General features: G+C 51.0%; 1 protein-coding gene across 1 annotated transcript; it reads right to left on the reverse strand.

Annotated features, from left to right (window-relative positions):
- Positions 1–282: 282 nt before the first annotated feature.
- On the reverse strand, positions 283–19,385 carry Tub (TUB bipartite transcription factor). Its single transcript, XM_027410040.2, has 12 exons — positions 19,348–19,385; positions 10,511–10,562; positions 10,059–10,221; positions 7,313–7,456; positions 5,912–6,079; positions 4,808–4,926; positions 3,775–3,972; positions 3,383–3,495; positions 2,662–2,779; positions 1,187–1,285; positions 798–969; positions 283–416 (listed from the first exon to the last, which is right to left on the reverse strand). Exons 1-12 carry the CDS (start codon positions 19,383–19,385, stop codon positions 283–285), a joined length of 1,518 nt encoding a protein of 505 aa, XP_027265841.1.
- Between the last annotated feature and the right edge of the window lie 1,090 nt (positions 19,386–20,475).

A 20,475-nucleotide genomic window follows, 5' to 3' on the forward strand; every position in this document is an offset into this window, starting at 1 on the left:
TGTACCTCCTGCTGAAGAGGTCACCCTATGCGGTAAACAACTGTGGCAGGGTACTGACACAAGGTTGGTTATGTGTGTTGACCTTGGGGCACAGAAATACTCTTTTCCCTTCATACCCATTTGCTGTCCCCCTGCTTCAGCAGCAGAGGCAGAGCAGCCAGTTTCTGGTTGGTAAGGCCAGAAAGCCCACTGAGGGCCTATGAACAGAGGGGAGGCAGGGCTGTCTCCGCAGGCAGGCAAGCTCCACTCCAGACCGGGCCACCCTAAAGGCAGAGGAGGCCTCTACTCACAGGCCAGCTTGCTGTCAAAGCTGGACAGCGCAATGGCAAAGGCCTGCAGTGCACACAGTGGGTAGTTGTAATCCATGGTGAACACGTCTTCCGCTACCCGGCCAAACTGCATGACGATGTAGTCCGCTGTGGCCATGCACAAGCATGATGGTGGAGACAGGAAGAACAGGTAAGACAGGCCACGAGAGGGAAGGAAAAAGAGACACCAAAGGATGAAAAAACAGGCTCAGGAGAAGAGCCAGGTGTGAGGAGCAAGAGGGTAAAGAGGAGTGATGGATACAGACAGCAGGGAAATGGGGAAGAAAGACATCCATTTAAAGAGTGTTCCCAAGTCCCAGGTTTGGCTGGGCACACAGAATCTAGGACCAGGGCTCTCTAATCACTACAGTTGGAAAGATCTTTCTGATATAAGCCATATACCCACATCCTGTCACTGGCTGGTATGGACTGGGGAGTGGGGGCTAGGCACCACTATACAGTGTCAATAAGGAGGGCAGCAATACTTACGGTCATTCCCATGGATGATCTGGAAGTTCTTCACAGAAGCCTGTGTGACACGCCCATGGAAGTTGAGTACATAGGACTGTGTGTCATCATTCCAGACTGGTGTCTTGTTTTGCAGCTCGATGATGCTCTCCGTGTTCTTGTTCTGCCAGCGCGCTAGCAGTGTCTCGTGCTCCTGGTGGTAGGAAAGTGGGGGCAGCTTTACTTGAGCCAGACCCAGCCTTGGCATCATAGCCACCCAAAGAGGGATCTTACCCAGGAACGAGACTTCTTAGAGTTCCCTAAACTTCCAGGGTTTCTTGAATTGTATCCCCTACACATACACCTTGGGGGAATTCTGCCCTTAGAAGCTTATTCAGAGGCTGGGGCATGGGGAAGCATTAGAGACTTACATTACGGGGACGGATACAGACTCTCTCATGAACCATGTTCATGCCTGGGACAATCACACTCATCTTCCGAGGTCCCTTGAAGCCTAGGACATTGGTCTCCTGGGAAAACAAGAGAATTTAGCGCCGGCTACTTTGAATTGCTTACCCATGGGGAGACTGGACCAAGGAGGCAAAGATGAAGAGGAATAAAATGTCTCCAACATCTATATACTTGATAGTCTAATAATCACTCTAAATTTAGCACAGTCTAAACTACAGCCCAGCTTGCTTCAGTCAATGGCAGCTCAGCACTTAACATTCACTCACGTGAACTGGAGTCACACTAACTTCACTCTCATGCCCCATTCCTAATGCATCCACAATTTCTATCAGGTATATGTTCAGATTACACCAGAATCTAAGGTCACCAGACAGTCACTAATGCAACTCTTATGTTTCCGCCCTGGGCCGCCAAGGCTCTCCTCCCCACCATCTGCTCTCAACACAGCACCCTCACTATCAGTCCCGGTAAAGGGTATGTTTTTTTCCCCTATTGAAAACTCTTAGTCTATCTTCAGGGCCCTGTGTGATTTGTCCCCTAGTACTTAGTTTTCTTGTTATCTTAACTCTCTTCTGCAATCACACTGCCCTCAACAGACATGCACAGCTGGTTTTCATGTCTGATCTTACCCAAGAGTTACCTTGGCAAGAGCCTCCCTAAAGGTCCACATGCACCTTGACATTTCATATATCCATATCTCTAACTTGATTTTTGAGCATTGATCAAAAACATATTTCACTTACATCTGTTTTATGGCTTGTCTCTCAATAAACATTTAAATACTATAAGGGTTTGTTTCTATTTCTGACATCCCAAGTCGTTCCGACAGTACCGGGAATATAGATGGGCTCAGGCTGCTTCTCTAAATTTGGCCAGCAGGTGGCACTATGGGATCATGCAAAATGGCTGAGCAGTCAAAGTCTCTTAAGTATCCCTGCCCAGGTTCACAGGGCACTCCATCCTTCACTTTTAAGAGTGAAGAAACCAAGTTTGTAACAGAGCATGCTCATATATTTATATTCCAGTCTTGTTCTTGTTGGTATAATGTTAGAAAATGACCCAACTCCAAGCTTCAGTTTCCAGACCCCAGAGGGAACAGGATCTCTGTTCTGAAAGGGCCTAGGATCCCTGCAGTGCCTGGTACTGTAGCTACAGCAGGGAGATGGGAGTGAGGTCCAGAAAGGAACCCAGGATCCTCCTGGGTCAGGCTGCAGGGCCAGAGATGGCTCCCCAGAGATCTGTAGGCAGTTAGCCTGCTGTGGTCAGAGCCCTAAAGATAGGTAAGATCTGGGTCCCTGTCCCACACAGGGTAACTCTACAGAGAACAGCCATTTAGACATAGCCTTGACCAACCATCAAGATAAGTGGGGTGGTCCCCACCCCAGTCAGGCACTATGGCCTCAGTTACACTTCTACCTAGAAACTACGAACTCACATAGCACACAGCAGCCAGCTCCTGGCGCAAAGTCCCACTTTCCAGTGTAGAAGACGATGCCTTCTGAGGGTTGACGCCATTGTCATAAACAGTGAACTTCGTGCCCATCAGGTTGGACCTGAAAGAAAGGCACAATCAACAGGCTTGTATGCCTCTTCCCATGGAGGAGGTACTCCACAAGCAGTCAACTCTAAGTCAACACAACTCAACGGGCATCTCACTTCAATGAAGGAAATCCAGGGAGTGAGTCAGTGTTCGTGGGTTCTATGAACCAGAGGTAGGACAGAGACACTGCTTTTTCTGGAAAGCGCGCCGAGTGGCATCTAGGAGGCCAGAGAGGAATCTACCTCATGGAGAAGGGCTGTCTGTCCTTTCCAGGGCTATGTCCAACTTTGGCTACTCACATCTTCACTTACTCTTCCTCAAGGAGACCTCACTTGAGGCCTCCCCATCTCACCTCTTCAGGGCTTCTTTGCAGCCCTGATCCTTGTCTCTGACCAGAGAGCCAAAGCAACTCTTTCATGGTGGCCAACGTCATTGGCAACATCCTGTCACTCACGCTGGCCTGTACCCAATACCTTGGAGCAGCTTAGTCCTGTCTGACTCACGGCTGGGCATTCATAGATTGGCCTGTGGTTGGGCTTGATGGAGATGACCTCATTCAGAGGTATCAGAAGGCTTTCTGCTCCCCTCCCTCGCCTTCCTACAAGAGCACTGGTACCGTAATTTCCCAATATAGCTGTCGCCTCCCCGAGACAAGTCTGTTGGGTCCACAGAGATGAGGTAATTGGAAGTTTTGCTCTTCTTTCTCTTCCTTCCCGCTAGGAGGAATACCTTAAAGAGTAAAGCAATATCACAGTCCAGATCCAGCCTCTGGCCCACGTTTATGGTGGCCACTCACTCTCTCTCTCACACACACACAAACGATCACCTTGCTTCATCTCCCCCAACACATCTATATGTGCGCAAACATACAAGCACCGACAAGCCCATGAGTCCACCCAAAACACTTATTTCCCTGGAGGGCTGAGAGGCCAGTGTCAGAGCTGAGCTTCCCTCATATTCTAGCCTCTAGGCCTTCAAACTGAAAATACATGCGCAGAGAAACCTCACCTTCTTGCCATCCTCACGGTCTAGGTGCAGAAAGTAGGTGGGGTACATGCCCCGGTCCATCCCCTTCTTGTCCCGAGTGATGCGGCATTTGACGGTGATCCCTTGTGGGGCCGGCCTCAGAGCAAACTCCTCTAGATCCTGGACCTCAATTTCTACTGGTGGCTCTGGAGCTGCTGGACTGGGGGCGGAGGCTGCCTCCTATGGAGAAGAGAGTAGAAGACTAAATCAAAAGGCTCGCCACTTCAGATTGGTGGTCTAGGATAAGAGTCCGCCTCCTGATTCAGTCGGGGTCGCTGGAATGTGGATGTGGCCACCGTGCCCTAGTGTCAGGAGCTATCTGCTAGCTTCTCCCCTTTCCTCAGCAATTCCCGGTGGCAGAGACAGGAATAAGAGCAGGTTCTCAGGAGGTCATCCTGTCCAAGTCCAACTCTCCCTGCATCCTAGCCCTTGCTGAAGAGACAGGAGACACAGTGGGAAAGCAGAAGGGCCGAGTTGGAGAAGCGTCATACTAACAAGGAAACCCAAGGAAAGCCAGCACCTTCTAATGTTATCATTACGCAACCAACCACCTCATCTTCTGGTTATCAACTTGACATAGTATAGAGTCAAGGGCGTGATGAGGATTGTGCTTGCCCAGACCAAACTGACCTGTGGCCATGTCTATGGTGGATGGTCTCGATGTGAGAGGGCTCGGCCCACTGTGGGTGGCACCATCCTTCAGCAGGTAGGCTCGGGCTGTATAAGAAAGCTAACTGAGCATGAAGCTGAAGTGGGTGCTGTTGTGCACGGAGTGAGTGAGCCCGCAGGCAGTGTTCCTCCATAGCTTCTGCCCGAGTTCCCTCAGTGACGGACTGTGACCACTGGGACAATGACGGCTGTGACAGTGGAAGCCAAATAAACCCTTTCCTCTTCAAGATGCCTCTTGTCAGTGTTTTTATCGCAACAGATAACGACCTAGAACACCACCCCTAGGCAGCCCTAACCCCTGATGTCAGCCTCTTACTGGGGATAAAGGCTGCTCCACTTAAGTTACCTTGATGGACTTTCTGCTAGTGGCAGAACTAGGGCGGGTGTTGCTGTTTAGCTGGGAGGAGCTAGAGCTGTTTTCATCCTCATCCTCTTCCTCATCAAAGCTCATGCTGCTGGAGATGCCTACGGTGAGCAGAGGACATGGAGGAATGAGCAAACAGACAGATTTTTATAATGAGAATACAGGTGGTCACATGGAGATGCACGTTCAGACACTGACTCACCCACACCCAGGCACTCATACAGCCATCTGCACACCCTCACATTGCTGTACGTACTCCCACTCATCTAGACACATACAAGGACACATGTTCTCTTTGGTGCACGTGCACACATGAGCTGGGACTCATCATGATTCTCTTTGGGATGTATCCCCACCACCCAATTTTAGCTCAGTCCCTACATCACACCTCTTTAGTTACATCATCCCTATCACTTGTGTAGCAAGGCCCGAGCTGAGCTGAACCTGCACAGGGACCATCCTCTTCTGACTAGAGGCCATAGGTGGCATCAGCCACAGACTCTGACAAGGACTCTGACTTAGGTCCTCATTCAGTCTGTGGGTGGGACTGACTGATTTCTCCAGCTTGCCCTGAGCCTGTCTCAGCTGTCCTCCCTGACCCAGAGTACCACTCTGGGTGGCCCTAAAAGTTCTTTCCCCATGAAGCAGTCTTTTAGTAGGTCCCTCATAGTGTATGTGGATCTGCCAGGCTGCACCCAGGATTCCCTGGAGTAAGGGAATGCCAGAGAAATTGGGCAGTGTGTTTCTAGGAAAGATATGCCCAGCCTCCCAGCAGCTCAGCAGACAAATGGACAACTTCTTGTTGTCCAAACAAAAGGGAAAAGAAATCTGCACATAAACCTGGGCCTCATAGGAGTTACAGACAGGGATAGGCTGCTGGCTGCTACCCCAGTTGATATTGCTTTTTATTAACTTGACCTCATCAGGGGCTCTGGCCCAAAACTTCTCATCTGATTCCAATAATGCCCCTCCATGACATCCAGGGAGGGACTGGACCAAACACAAGAAGGCTATTTTCTTGGAGATGAGTGCATCTAAGAACCTGGGACTGAGCTTTGGTCCCAGCTGGGCCCCCATGGGGCTCACCCTTCCTCTGCATCGTGGCACGGAGCTCCTGCCCGCTGGGCCGTGTGCCCCCACCGGCTGCTGTCTCCCCTGCATCCTTGGCGTGGTCTGACTGTCCCACAGTCAGGATCTGCACTGGGCCTTGGGCCTCAGACTTGTCTTCTGCCAGGGTTGCTGGCCCGCTGGTGCCTGCAGGCCAGATACTCCTGAGTTACATCCAGAGGGAGAGGAAAGCCTGGACTCTCAGGTGTCCATGAAGGGAGAGGGATGGAAGATAGGACCCTCTGCAAAACCTCATTTTCAAAACCAGTTTTTAAAAAAAAAAAAAAAAACTAACGACTACTGTCAGCCTGTTAATACTCGGTAAATTGTAGAGGGACATGGCTTCATTTCTTCTCTTTTTTCCCCCCAAAATAACTGCCAAGGGTTGGTTTGAAATACTCCATATCCTTAAGACAGACAATACCATCTACAAAATCAACTGCACAGTGGAAAGAACAAGACAGAAAACAAAGATCAATCCAAACCATAACTGAGGGCTGTAGTCCTTCCTGGACACAGACATCTACAAGCTACTCATGCTGGTGTTCTCTCTTCACACACTTGCACACATACAATACACTCACATACATCATTAAAACAGGGCTCTCCCTCAAAGGTTACGGTTGGCACCTAGTTGCCTTCCCAAGCACATGGCCTCTTGTCCCATGTGCCCTGTCATCTGCATGCAGAGCCTGCCTTCTTTGCATTTCCTGCTTAAGGGGCTGCAGCCTGAGTGACAGAAAAAGACCTGGCCCACAGGTGGTGGCTTCTCTGCCTGGCTGAGCATTGCTCAGTGCTAGAGAGCCAGCTCCAAGACAAGGATCCTGACGCCCATGTTCAACTATGACACAGTGGCCTAGAAATCAATGGTCATGAACAAGGATTGAAGAAACGGCAGCCAGGAAACAGGACTTGGGGAAATGGCCACCATCACGGTCACTGATCTCTAGAAATCTGTTAGATTGAGGGGCACAGGGAATACATTGGTCTGTGGGTCAGAGAGGTTTGGAGACAGGGCAGGAAATTGGGAGAAATCCACATGACAAGGCAGAGCTGACAACTGCCGTGGGAGCAGAGAGATTCCACCAAAGAGAGCATCTTGGCCTGGGACTGGATAAGGAAGCTCAGGCTGAGGTAAGCTGGGCAGAAGGGGGTGGTCCTGAGCCACAGCCAAGCTGTACTTCCTGGCAGTCTGACAAGGTCTTCCACACCCACAACCTAGCCAAGGTACTCATGAGCAAGGCCTACTGATGGGCACCTTGAGCACAGCTGAGTTCAGTCAATGAGAATGTTCATACTGTATCATCTCAAGTCTGGAGGATAAGCTCCGCCCCCACAGTGGCCAGGCCCCCAGGAGGTCTGAGGAGAAGGCAAGCTAACCTTTATGTTTTCCCTTCTTCTCCTTCCTAGGAGCCCCACCCTGGCCCCCTGATGCAGCTGATGCCTTGGTTTTCTTGGCTGAGGCTGGTGCTGGTGGACGGGTGGCTCCCAGCTGCACACTGGCAAGTGAGTCGGCCTCTTGAACTGCTCAGGAGAAGACAGAAAAATGGGTATGGGATGAGATGAGAGCTCCCACTTGACCACAGTTCCCACCCCTGCCCTTGTGTAGCTCTTCACCTACACCATCAACCACTCATCTCAAACAGGCAATGGTCCAGGGCAGGCCTTCAGACTACTACAGTCAAGTGGACAGCGAGGAACCAAAGTACCAGGTCAGCCAACTGTTCTGAGTCTAGGCAAGGGCAGGGGGAGTGTCATGAGAATGTACTGTGGAGGATTGGAAGATGACAGCCAAGACAGATACTCCAGGAAGCCTGCAGCGGTCTTGGGTGCCGAGCCCATGGGATCCACTGTAAGGGAGGAGGGGCTTTGTGAAACACAGAGCTAGGTGTACCAATGAGGAAATATTAGAAAGGCACAGTCGGTGCCCTCCATAATCTCCACAGATTAGGACCCTAACGTGCTCAAAATCTACGAACAGTTTCTGAATGCTCGTAAGATGACAACCAACAGCCTCCAGCCTGGTGGGCTCCACCCTCTCCTTCCTCAACCTTACCAGACACTCTGCCACCCAACATGCATCTAGCTACACCAGGTTGGTTTAGTGACTTGCAAGAACCACACTCCTTTTTATGTCATGGTGTCTTTGCCTGCACTGTCCTTCCCATCTAATTAATTCCTACTTTTGATTTCCTGGAAGTTCCAGAGAAGCTGTCCCCCACTGTCTAGTGAGAGCCTGCCACATCCTCAAGTAGACTGGCTTCTTCCCACCAAAAACACTACAACCACCTGCTGAAACTCTCTCCCACCTAGACCAAAGGCTCCAGGGAAACAGAAACCACACCTGTCTGCTCACTCTGCACCCACAGCCACTACTCCGCATCCCTTCACTGCACTGAATATTTAGGAGACTCATGGGTGTGTACCATGAATGAGATTGGCAATAAGTCAAACACTTCCACTGGGAGGGTCAGTTCTGATGACACTCCCTTACCACCTCTGGGAGTGAGCGCCTGCATTAACACCAACAGCCAGCAGGGGGCAGGGCACGAGGTAGTTAAAGCTAGGGATGTTAGGCTCAGAAGTATGGGTCTTGGTCAAATAGCAGGTGTGCAGTAGCCTCTCTTGGCTTTGTCCACCACTCAGAGCTGGACAAAGACTGTGGGCCCCAGAGAGGCAGCAGGAACCTCACACATGTCCAGTGTACCCCATGGGGAAGGGACCTAAAAGTCTGACCTATTCTGATCTCAGTGGGGAACAGCAAATCACCTGAGCTTAGGTCCTGACACACACTGTAGTTTCTTCCATTTTCCAAGCTCTAAGAAGCTGATTCCCCCTTTTTATAAGTGAAGCAAAAAGGACAAGAGAGGACAAGTGACTTGCCACATCCATGAGCAAGTCTTGCCATGGTAAAAGGCAGTGGCATAGGGAGCCAGGCTTCACAGGACCAAAAACCATGGTTGTCTATCCTGGATGAAATTACAACACAGAAAATCAGGTACCTAATGTGATCCTCAGCCCTGACAAGTGCCCAGAGACAGCCTTCATTATCAGGAATGAAGGGGGTTCCCTCAGTGGGTGTGTGTGTATGCATGGAGGAACCAACTTTATAGAGTGTGCCGAGCCTCGGCCTATGCAATAGGTGAAACACAGCTAATTCCTCCCCTTTAAAGCATCAGGATGGTGTTGGGCGAGCTAAGAGCTGAGCTAGCAGAACACGAGGGAGAACCTGAGACACTCACTGTAGAGCAGGGGGACAAGGCCATTGGTCAGAGGAAGAAAGTCCTCTCTGAGCTGAAAACAACAGCAGCAGTTGAACAGGCTTGAGGCTCCAGGTCAGAAGGGAACCACAGAAGGAAGAAGGCACTGCTAAGGTCCTGCCTACTCTACCCACAAAAGCCCATGTGCCCATGGCCTAACTGCCAATTACTCCTATGCAGGAAGCAGCCACTTGCATAGCTGATATCAGCCCAGCAGAGGGCAGCAGAGACTGAGTCTGTTTAACTCCTATTTCCGGCCTTCTCTCACACAAATCCTGTGGCACTGAACCCAACCAACCTACGCTGAAAGTAAAGTCCTGGACACTCAGATGCAAAAGAGTCGCACCTGGGCAGGATGGTCTCCGAGAGAATCCCAGATTGGGCTCTGCTGTACAGACTGAGGGATTCAGTCCTCAGCCAAGGGCAGCCACCTACTGGTCAGAAGGCAGGCATACTGAGGAGGCAAGAGCTCAGAGAAGGAGGCAAGCTCCTGCCTGAGTAAGGCAGGAAGTTGGGCTTCTTCACATGAGAGAACACTGATGGGCACAGGATCAGGGACATCCTTCAGATCAGAAACCTGGACCTTGGAACGCCCTGATCCATCAAGTCTAAGCCTTTTGGTCTCAGAACTGACACAGGAGGTGATTGTCTGAACATAAACAGGAGCACAAGGCTAAGGATGTCTCTGCCTGCTTCACTCAGCTGTCCACCTGAGCCAGACACAACACTCAGCCTGGGCAAACCCAACAGGATGAGTCCAGCAGTCCCCCACAACCCCCTACCGCCACTGATCCCCAGGGTGTGGCACCCCCCCAGTGCAGGGGATTCCCTAGACTGACTGTCCCTGGGTCAGAGGCAGGGTGTACCTTGGTAGCTGGTGCTGCCACTGCTGCTGAGGTAGGACTCCACCAGGGGGGCTTGCTCCTCTGACTGCCGGGCTCGCCGGCTCCGGGGACGCCCATCTGCATTAGCCTGCACCATCAGGGGCTCCTGGCGCTTCTTCTTCTGCTTCTGCTCCAACAGGGCCCGCTACAGAGGCACAGGGCAGGCACAGAGGTGGACTGGCCCACCACCTCCTCCAGGAGGAAGGGGTTCCCACAGTGGGGTCAAAAGGAGCACCCTGATCTCTGGGCTAGTTTCCAGAAGTTGTACCGGGGTCTCTAGCCTTCTCTGGGTAAAGTTAATATAATAAAACAGAGCTGATAAAGGAGAGAGTTCACTTCTCTACCCATTTGACAGGGTCATCCAAAGAAGAGGGACTCTCACCCCTAGACACCCCTGCTAGGCTCTGCCTTCCCACCAGCCCAGTGTCACTTACCTGCCGGTCAAGCTTCTGCTGCCTCAGGTTGCTGCCCTCATCATCTAGGACACTGTAGGGGGAGAGAAAGGTATTCAGGGCTGCCCAGTGAGGTTCTAGTAGGTGTCCAGACCCCACCCCCATCTTTCAAACTCCTACCCTGGTTCCCAGCGAGTCCATGTGGTGGAAGGAGAAAGAATGGAGGCTGCGGTCTAGGAGCTAACTCAAGACAAGAAGGCAAAGGGTGTCTGGCATTCAGTAGTAGAACACTTGCCTAGTGTGTGTAAGGCCCTGGATCTGATCCCCAGAGCAAACAAAACAAAGCCTTAAGACTGGGTGTGGTGGATCATGCCTGTAATCCCAACACTAGGGAAATTGAGACAGGAGGACAGGGGTTCAAGGTCATCCTGGAGACTCTGTCTTAAAAAAAAAAAAATCAGAAAACAAAGGGCCAAGCCATATTTCTGCCATGTTGGTAGCTTATCCTCCTTCATTACCTAAAGGACTTCCAAGCTAGCCTGGCCCTGGTAAAAACAGGATGAAACTCCTTCAGATGCCTGAGCAGGGCCAAGCCTGACAGAAAACCATCAGTCATTAGCCAATCCCAAGAATAATGTCCCTCATGCCGGGACTTGCTTCTGCAGTTCCTTACCATCTCCTCATCTGCTTCTTTCCATCCTTTTTGGAAAGAGCTGGGTCCTCTGTGGCAGACCATCTCCCTATCCCAAATTCCTGGCTCCCAGGCAGGAACAGGGAATGTACTGTCACAGCCCTGCTCCCCTAAAGAGAGCATAGTATCCTCATTTGGGAGAGGCTAAAATGCTAACTCAATTCCCCAGGACAAGGCCAGGGCTAAGTAAGAATAATTGCAAGGTAGCCACAACTAGCTAAGGCACAGCCCAGCAAATGGCTTTTAACCCTTCCCTGGCCACGGACACACAGCCAGGTAGTACCAAGAGTATCCATCCGATCCTTGAGTCCCACAGTTTCTTCTCACAGACGGCTCCTGCCCCCTAGGAAGGCAGACTATGAACAGAGAACTGTTGTAAATAGTATTTTTATACACTGTGAAGATGTGTTGCTCTCATTGGTTTAATAAAGAGCTAAATGGCCAATACCTAGGCAGGAAGAGAGTAGGCAGAACTTGCAGACAGGGAGAGTGTTCTGGGATGAAGAAGGACCGTGTCGCCTGAAGATGCAGGGAGAAGCAAGATGAACACACCATGTTGAAGAAAGATACTGACCCATGTGGTAGAATGTAGACAAGAAATATGGGTTAATTTAAGTTGTAAGAGCTAGTCAGTAACCAGTCTATTGGTATCAGCTGAGCATTTATAATTAATAATATGTCTGTGTGGTTATTTGTTAGCTGGCTGGCGGGAAATAAAATTTTGCTTACAGCGAACTAGTAATTTAAAATCATTTAGCTTTCTTGCTAGATCAAGACACCTCTGGCCCAAATTCTATGAAAGGCCAACTCAGGAGGCTGCCAGGGTTGGAGGTGGAACCTGGGGCTGGGAACTCTGGAAGTTCCAGACTGCTTCTCCTACTTCTGCTGGACCCTGGTTGAATCAGATCTGTGGGTAGAGCCATGCTCAGACAGATCCGGGTGCATCGAGTTTGTGAGGGACTGTAAGGTGGAGTATGAATGGCTCTCCCGTATGTGCACATGTGTGTGCAGGCATCTGTGTCAAGAGGCAGGCTTGCAGCCGGGCGTTGGTGGTGCACACCTTTAATCCCAGCACTCAGAAGGCAGAGGCAGGCAGATCTCTGTGAGTTCGAGGCCAGCCTGGTCTACAGAGCAAGTTCCAGGACAGGCTCCAAAGCTACACAGAGAAACCCTGTCTCGAAAAACCCAAAACAAAAACAAAAACAAAAAACAACAACAATAAAAACAAAACAAAACAACAACAACAAAAGGCTTGCTTGTCTAAAGGTGAGCACATTGTGTGTGGACAGGAAAAGACAAGGTCAAAAATAACTCCAAAACTGAGGTGAGTCATGCTTACCTTCTGACAGCTGAACCTATACATCTCTTAAACTACTTACTTTAGCCACCCATTGCCATTCACCCCCCTGGCCACCTATGACTACTATGCCCCCTTTTAACTGACGTCTGTCCTAACTACTTGACAGGAGAAGGGAAGACCTTCTCCTGGTACCTCTGGGTTGATATGCACATCAGGGGAGCCCCAACTGTTTATACGGCTGTGTACAAAATGACCTCATTTACCAAACCCTCAGCTGCTGGAACACAGGGAAAAACACATCTCAAAGACAAGGCTCTAAGCTTCAGTCTTCCCAAGACAGCCCACCTGCCCAAGAGCACCTGAATCTGGGGCTCCCAGACACATTACTAGGACCCAAGGCCTCAACAAGCTGCCTAAAACTTCAGTCTGGATGAGCTGATGAACATCTTGCCATGAAAAGCAGGCTGACCCTGTGGGGCACCTCTAGGAGACCTAGGTCTCTTGATTCTCTAGAAAGAGCACAGATGTCAGGTGATCCAGACACCAAGGGCCTTGAAAGGCTGGAGAGGCCACAGTTTCCCATCGCCTCTACTACTCACATCAGTGACACAAGGGCAGAGCATTCCCGGAGATTCAAGTCCAAGCCTCACTGTCCACCAAGGCCCACAGCTGTGTACACTCACTGCTTTTAAAATATGGGTGAGAAATTCAATAAGGGCTCTATCCAGTGGCACCTGCTAAAAGGACATGCTCTGGTTGGGCCAGCAGCCTGTGACCCTGATAATGGTGTGCTAGTGGTCTGGCCTCAGAAATTCCTGTATGATCACCATAGATCCGTATTGGCTTCCTCTGTGCCAGCAGGAGAGGATAGTTAACTCTTACTGGGATGTCACAGGCTACATTCTTTCAGAGGGCAGTGCTGGGGCAGGGGCAGGGGCAGTGACCTGGGTCATCCCAGGTCCTGGTGTGAGCTAAGCAGAACAAAGAATATGCTTTCCTTAGTGCCAAGGAAATTTCTAGAGACATCTAGAAAAGGTAAGGTGTGCATCAGCAAAGCCATCTGCAGAGAGGCTCCGAGGCAGCTTGGCAACAAAAGATGTTCCTGGAAGTGGTGACCTCACCACCCTGTGCCACACAGGGAGGTGCTTGCCTATCATAGAAACTGTCACACTGCCCTGGACCTTCCATGCAGTTGTATCTGGGGGTCAAATGCTATTTTCCATGAGCACAGTACTTTCTCTCCCACTATCCCCACATTTCCTCTTTGGGAAGATGGACAAACAGCCACAGATTGTAGTACCATTGATTACCAGATAAGGTAGTAGTAAACCAGCAGGCCTCCATCTCAGGCTTGTAAGCCACCTTATGGTAAAGACAAACTAGGTTCATTCCTATTTATGATTAAATCTGCCCTACCTGTAACCTTAACTACAAATGGTTCTGCACTGCCTGTTCCGGGAAATGGCAACCATGCCTTTGCTTCAGAAAGTTATGACCACCTTGTTATGCTTGTGTTCTGCTTCTGAGACCCCCCACCCCTGCTTGTTTGCCTGCTAATAGCCCCATTTGGAAACCCTACTTCTAAGTTATGAAAACCCTATCTTCTCCACATCCAATGCTGTACTCTTGAACCCCACCTTAGGGAGAGATAGGCCATGTATACCAACAAATCTTGCTTTAATTAATTTGGCCACGATTTGGGTTGGTGGTTTTTCTCTTCAAATCTGTGGGATTAACAGTAGCAGGAACTTAACTACTGTGGCTTTCAGAAAAGGATGAACACCAGGGCACAGTCTCTGAGAGATTCTAGAGTCACAGATATATCAGAAGAGTCCAGAGAGCCACCCACCACCTCACAAAGCATCAGGAACGCTGCATGGCAGCATAACAGGTGCTGTTAGAAATGACCCCCTCAAGGCCCAGCAAAATGCACAAAGGAGGCCCTAGAATAACCCACCACCCACATAACACAAAAAAGGAGAGCCGAAAGAACACTGGGAGATCACAGTGGAGGGGCCGTGACGAGCTTGGGGGTGGTATTCTAGTAAGGACAATGCATCTGGGCAAAGACAAGCTCCCTGGTGACTGACAAAAGAATCCCCAGCACAGCAGCTTGTGCTGAAACAGTGACAATAATGATGGCTGTCTCGAGGGGGAGCAGAACCAAAGCTCCCTCCCTGCCCCCACACGGCTAGCCCTGCCTCTTCAGCTCCACTGCAGCATCATTCCTGGGGTGTCTGTCTTTCTCACAACACCTCCCAGGCCTGCCTCTCTGATGGGCACCATTCTAGGCTTCACTAAATGATAACCATGCAAGGAGACATTAATGGCTTTTTAATGACTCTGGTTCCAAATATGGAATCACTGCCAAGCCCAGGCTGCCAGCTGCAGCCCCGCCAGGAGGCTCAGACAGACAGGGCACTGATGGATGGGTCTTCCAGCTGACCCTGGCGGCTCCTTCATTATGGTCACCTCCTACTGGGAGCCAGACCTAGAAGGCCAAGGAATGTTCGAGTCACTGGCTCCATCTGTAGTATCCTCCCATTTGGCTGCTCTACCCAGGGTCAAAAAGGGGGCAACTTCAACTCCCATGGAGCCAGGCTATCTACAGCCACTCACTCCCTTGGAGGGACCAGACAGGTGTCTAGGGACTTGTGCTGTGGGCTGGAAAAGGCCAGTATAGCCAACACTATTAGGAAGCCTGTTTCTACCCTTCTCTTCCTAGATTCCATTTTGTAAACTCTGGCTAATTCACCATCACTACCAGAGGTCCAGGCCAGGACAACAGAGAGATAGACTCAGCCATCTGAATGCCCCATCCAAGCCCACTTTGCAGCCTGTCCCTTTTTTCCTACCTCACTCCTTCCCTCAGCCACAGCAGAAGCTGCTCTGAGCCTAAGAATCAGAGCAATAAGCTATAAGGAAGGACAAGCCACCCAGAATGTCTGAGCAACCTGAGCCAAACAGCAGAATGAGGGAAGTCCATACCCATGGCTCCCATTACCTAGCAGCTGCTTGGCACACAGTTGGAAATGGGGGCAGTTCCGCCTCTGAGGATGGGCCATCTCCTTCCAGCCAGGGGTTCCCAAGCACTAGGTGAATTAAAACTGCTGGTGGCACTGGCCTTGGCTTGGTAATTCAGAGCTGCTGGGGAATATACTCCAGAATCAAGTTTGTTGTACCATGGGGTTCTCTAATTATCGGCTATGCAAGTGACTCTTGTGACCACAGCTGGTGATCTTCAAAGAGCAAGAAACTGAAGTTTCCAGAAGGAATTGCCTATGGTTGTCAAAACAAGGCACCTAAGGCTAACCCTGGCAGCAGAACCTGTGGCGGGGGGGGGGTAGGTATGTGTGGGGTGTCTAACAAGAGCCAAAAGGCAGGAAAACCAGAGTCTTGCTTAGACTCAACCCAAGGAAGACCTTTCCAGTCACAACTGGCTGGTGGAAGATGTTTGGTAGCATTCCTACCAAAGTGGAACAAAGAAATAGTGAGAGGGCCTATGTGGACCCTTGCAGCCTGAGATTATCTAAGTTGCCTTCAGTTGCACCAGGTGTGCAGGGGTTCTGGAGGCTTTGTTGTGATGAGAGAGCACTTCAGGTGTGACCAGGAAGTTAAGGAAGCCCTAAATGTTGTCTGGAGTGTGACATCACTTTGGTTTATAGAGGTAGCATTTTATCTATGCTGGGTAATGCTGAAGACTCAGCTAAATACCACACGAGGTCCCTGCTCTCAAAAGAGTTCCTAATTTGGTGAAGGAAGCCCTGAGCACTGCAGGCAGGAACACTGAAGATGAATCCAAACAGATGGCTCAGCAGGTAAAAATGCTTACTGCCCTTGCAGAAGACCTGAGTTCAGTTCTCGGCACCCACATGGCAATTTACAACTGCCTGTAACTCCAGTTCCATGGGATGTGATACCCTCTACTGGCTTTTCCACCAGTACCTGAATGCCCCTGGTGCACATAAATTCACCAGGCACACACAAACACGAACACATAAAAATACTAAACAAATTAGAAGGAGCACTGAAGACAATAGGCCTGAAGCCACAGTCCTTCCTCAGACAGAGCTCTACCCACCTACAACTTATAAATGGTTGCACAGTCAAACACTACAGGCATCTAACAGTCTTCAAAAATACTGGTAAGGAGAAATGGGCAGAACTGGAAACTACTAGTCTTGGGAAACAAAAGCCAAGGCATGACTCTAGTTGCTGATCTTTACAAATGAAGTGGCTCCCTATTAAGCCAGAATGTGAGATTAATCCAGCTGTGATCACTAGAAACTGAGCCAAAATTACCCCTAAGAAGATTAGCACCAACTATCACTGCTTTGAAGAAAATGAGCCGAGCCCAGGGAATGCAGCATGCAAGAGAGAGAGAGAGAGAGAGAGAGAGAGAGAGAGAGAGAGAGAGAGAGAGAGAGAGAGAGACCCTATCAGAAGAGCTAACTCAGTCTTTTTCCCCCCATACGCCATATTCCATTCTGTCGTGCTGCGGCACTAGAAAAACCTCATGTTAGTCAAAGCACGTGTACACATGCTGCCCCCTGCCCGGCTGCCAAGAAATATGCCTTGTCTTCTGTCCCAGTTTTCTGCCACCAGACAGACCTGTGTCTTTGCCTGCAATCAACAGCCTCGTAATGCTAAGAGCCATGTGAATGTCCTCTCAACACAGGTCTCCCCTACTGGGCAGTCTACTCAAGTCCAGGGCTTTCCTGGGCTCTGCACATGCCCAGAGAGACTGGCCAGGGCAGGGGAGGAGCCTTCTGATGATAGCCCACCCTCCCTACTCTACAGAACAAGGAGGCAGGTGATAGCGATGGAGAAAGGAAGCAGGGTTCGCCACCAGGGTGCCAAGCTGCTTTCAGGGCTAGGCTTCCAGGGTGGCAGGATTCAGTGCTTTCAGCTGAGTGTGGGAGGGAAAATTGGGGGGGGGTTAATAGGCTTGGGCTGGGTTGAATGTCATTCACCCATTTCAGGACACCAATGCCCTGGGCACTTGCAACAGATTTCTGAGAGACAATTCTACCTCTCAGAGGTCTCTTTTCCCAGTAGCAGACTAAATTCTCCCTAGCTTGAGGTAGATTTTTCTCTACAAGCTTTGCAGGTTGCTTTAGTCCTTGGGTCCCTGGGAGAATCAGCCTTGAACCATGACCACCAGCCCAGCCTTCCATTTGTCAATACTCAAACATGCCATTATCCCCACAGTCAGGGTGTAGCCTGTGGTTGGCCACCACCTACGACTGGATCCCCTGGAAGGTACTTCCATAGCACTACTGTCTTGTTCAGACCACAGGCACCACCTTCCACCTGTGCTGGTAGACAAATGGTCAGTGATTCTCTATAGGGATGCACCAACTTCTAGAAGCCCTTGGCCCACATGAACCAAGAAAATACCAGAATGGGCCCAACACTATCTGCACGTCCAGGCTAGATATGTCAAAGGCAGAGGGTCTTCTGAGTTAGTACAACCCAGTTCCCAGCTCCCAATCAATAGCCTCCCTTATCCATGTGAAACTGGGATACTGGCTCACATGTCTGCAGACGAGCCTATGTATGACTCTCTGTGCACATGTGTCTGTGTGTGCTGCTGGGAAGACAGAAAATAACTCAGGAAGCTCCCACGAAAGCTGGGCTCAGAGGCAGTAACCATTCTCAAGAAAATCTGAGTTCCCAGGCCTATGACAGGTGCCTGTTGGTAGAAAGACCTGCTTTTAACTAGCTTCAGGCAGTTCCAGCTGGTTTCTATTTGGGATTCTATCTGGACAGGCTCCTGGAAGGGCTCTGTCAGAATCACTTTCTGTCAGCAACTGGGCTCTGCATCCTTGCCTAGGGCCTGCACGTGGGTCCTGAGTGTCTGATTCTGCAACCCACTGAATGTGCACCTGGGTCAGCAATAAAAAGTGGGTCTTGGCAGTCCAGCACCCTTTTCACACACATGCCTTTCCAGGAGGCTGAGAGAGCCCGGTAGCCCATAGCAACTAGAGAGCCAATGAGTGGCCACGGATGTGGCGCTGCTATGGCAATGAGCTCTTTCCCCTGGTAATAGAATTGAGTAGAGTGGATGGAGAAAGGCCTGCACCTGTGCGAGGCTAGGGACTACCCCTCCCCCACCTCCCACACAAGAAAACCTGGATCAGACCAACCAAGTATCCAGGAAGAGGAGGTGGGTCAGGGCTCTTGAGTGCACGTGAGCGTGTGAGAGCAATTTTCTGTATTGTGAGCTAGTTCCTTTAACAAGCAGGTTACTAATACTGAATGTCTGAAAGGTACTGAATAGTACTTGTGAATAGGTAGTACAGTGTATTCCTACACAGATGTGAATATGCACAGATTTTTAAGTATGCACCCGGATGGCCCAATAATTAAGGTCTACAGAGATATATGGGTACATGTATATGTAAACTGCCTTATCTCATAAATCCACACTTTGGGGATAGGGCGCAGATGCCCTCCCTATGTATGCAAGCGTGAAGATGTAGGGGTGTGTGCGCACAAGCTATCCAGGCGCGCATGTCCTGGGTGCTCGGCCTAGGAGGCAGCTCACAGTAGTTCCTTTCTCCATGTGCCACCAGACTCAACAAGGCCAGAGATCCTTTCAGAACCCTTGGATGTTGAGGAGGGTGGAGCAGCGCAGGTGGCTTCGAGGCCCTCAAAGTTGGGATGAAAAACCTTGGCACCTCCAACCCGCGCCACCGGTGTTGGAAAGGATGCGGAGGGCATCAGAGTCTGCCTCCAGGCCAGATGACCGGACCGACGCTGTATCGCGATTCGGGGGGGGGGGGCGGTATGTGCCCTGGCAGCAAACTACCACCCTCCCCACGCCCTCAGCGTTAGAGTAGGGGTTCGCACGCGCCCCGGGGCGGGGAAGCCGGGCCCGCGTACCTGTAGGGAATCCAGTCGGAATGCGGCTTGGAAGTCATGTCTCCCGGGGGCGGGGCGGCGGCTGCGGCTCCCAAGGCCGGGGCAGCTTGGGGCTGGCGCGGGGACCCTGCTCAGCTCTCGGGCCGCCCCGGGCCGCATCCTCCCAGGCCCCGCCGCTGGGCCCCGCCGAGGGCCTCTCTGCACGCCAGGGCCCCGGCCACGAGCTCCCAAAGCGGCTGCCTGTGCGGCGCGGCGTGGAAGAGAAGCGGCTGGAGTGCGCGGGGCCGCGGGAGCGCGCCGGCTGGAGCGCGCTCGAGGCAGGAGAGGTAGTCCGCACCGCAGGCGCCCGGTCTCGCGCCCAGGGCTGAGCTCTGCGCGGCAGTCGCCGCCCCGCCCCTGGTTCCCGCCCCAGCGGAGACCCCACCCCGACCAGTTGGATGCAGATCGCGCAGCGCCCACCCTCCGCCAGGAGGGACGCTGTCAACCAGCCCGTTTCTCCCTCTGGGACCTGAGCTATCTCAGATTTACCCCGGACAGGGCAGAGTAGAAGGACTCCAGTTAGAGGTGTCAGAGAGTCTCTGGTCTGAGTACCGAGGCCTGCTTCCTTCTCAACCTTCCATTTCACGTGCCTGCCTTCAGAATCTTCTGATCTTTAGTTTTAGTAAAAGTGTTTCCTCAGCCAGGGTCCTTCTTTTGGACCTGACATTTCCTGTCTTTGCTTCCACAACCAAGAGGAAGAGTATGTTAACTGTTGCACTCCGGGCCCTTAGAAATTTGGAGCATTAGTGGGCACAATAGCTTTGAGAAGCAAATATTTTATCCCTATTTCCCAGAAAATGAAGTCTGAGAAATGCTAACGGGACCGAGGGCAAGAAGCAAGGAAGTGTTGTAGCTGAAATCGAACCAGGATCTCTTGTCCTTCAAAACCCTTTTAGAGGACGGCGAAATCTCAAAAAAGATCCCCTTAACCTTGAATGTTAATGAGGTCCCAGCTGTGACCAGAACCAATAACACACAGGGAAAGGAAGGATGGAAGATTCATAGCAAGGCTGGTTGGAAGCAGGAGAAGCCAGGGGCTCAGCGATGCATCAAGCTGAAAGGCTAGCCTGAACCCTGCAGAAGGGATCAGGGAAGGGATTACTGATGAGC

Source organism: Cricetulus griseus, chromosome 3 (genome assembly GCF_003668045.3).
Source record: "Cricetulus griseus strain 17A/GY chromosome 3, alternate assembly CriGri-PICRH-1.0, whole genome shotgun sequence".
In the NCBI taxonomy this organism is placed as follows: domain Eukaryota; kingdom Metazoa; phylum Chordata; class Mammalia; order Rodentia; family Cricetidae; genus Cricetulus; species Cricetulus griseus.

What these genes read in the sequence shown, in the direction of transcription:
- Tub (XM_027410040.2), bottom strand. Translation starts at nt 19,385, where the DNA reads ATGACTTCCAAGCCGCATTCCGACTGGATTCCCTACAG. An exon ending in GAAGAAGGGAAAACATAAAG is followed by an intron (nt 6,080 to 7,312) that starts GTTAGCTTGCCT and finishes TCTGGCCTGCAG; the next exon opens with GCACCAGCGGGCCAGCAACC. An exon ending in GATCATCCATGGGAATGACC is followed by an intron (nt 417 to 797) that starts GTAAGTATTGCT and finishes GCATGGCCACAG; the next exon opens with CGGACTACATCGTCATGCAG.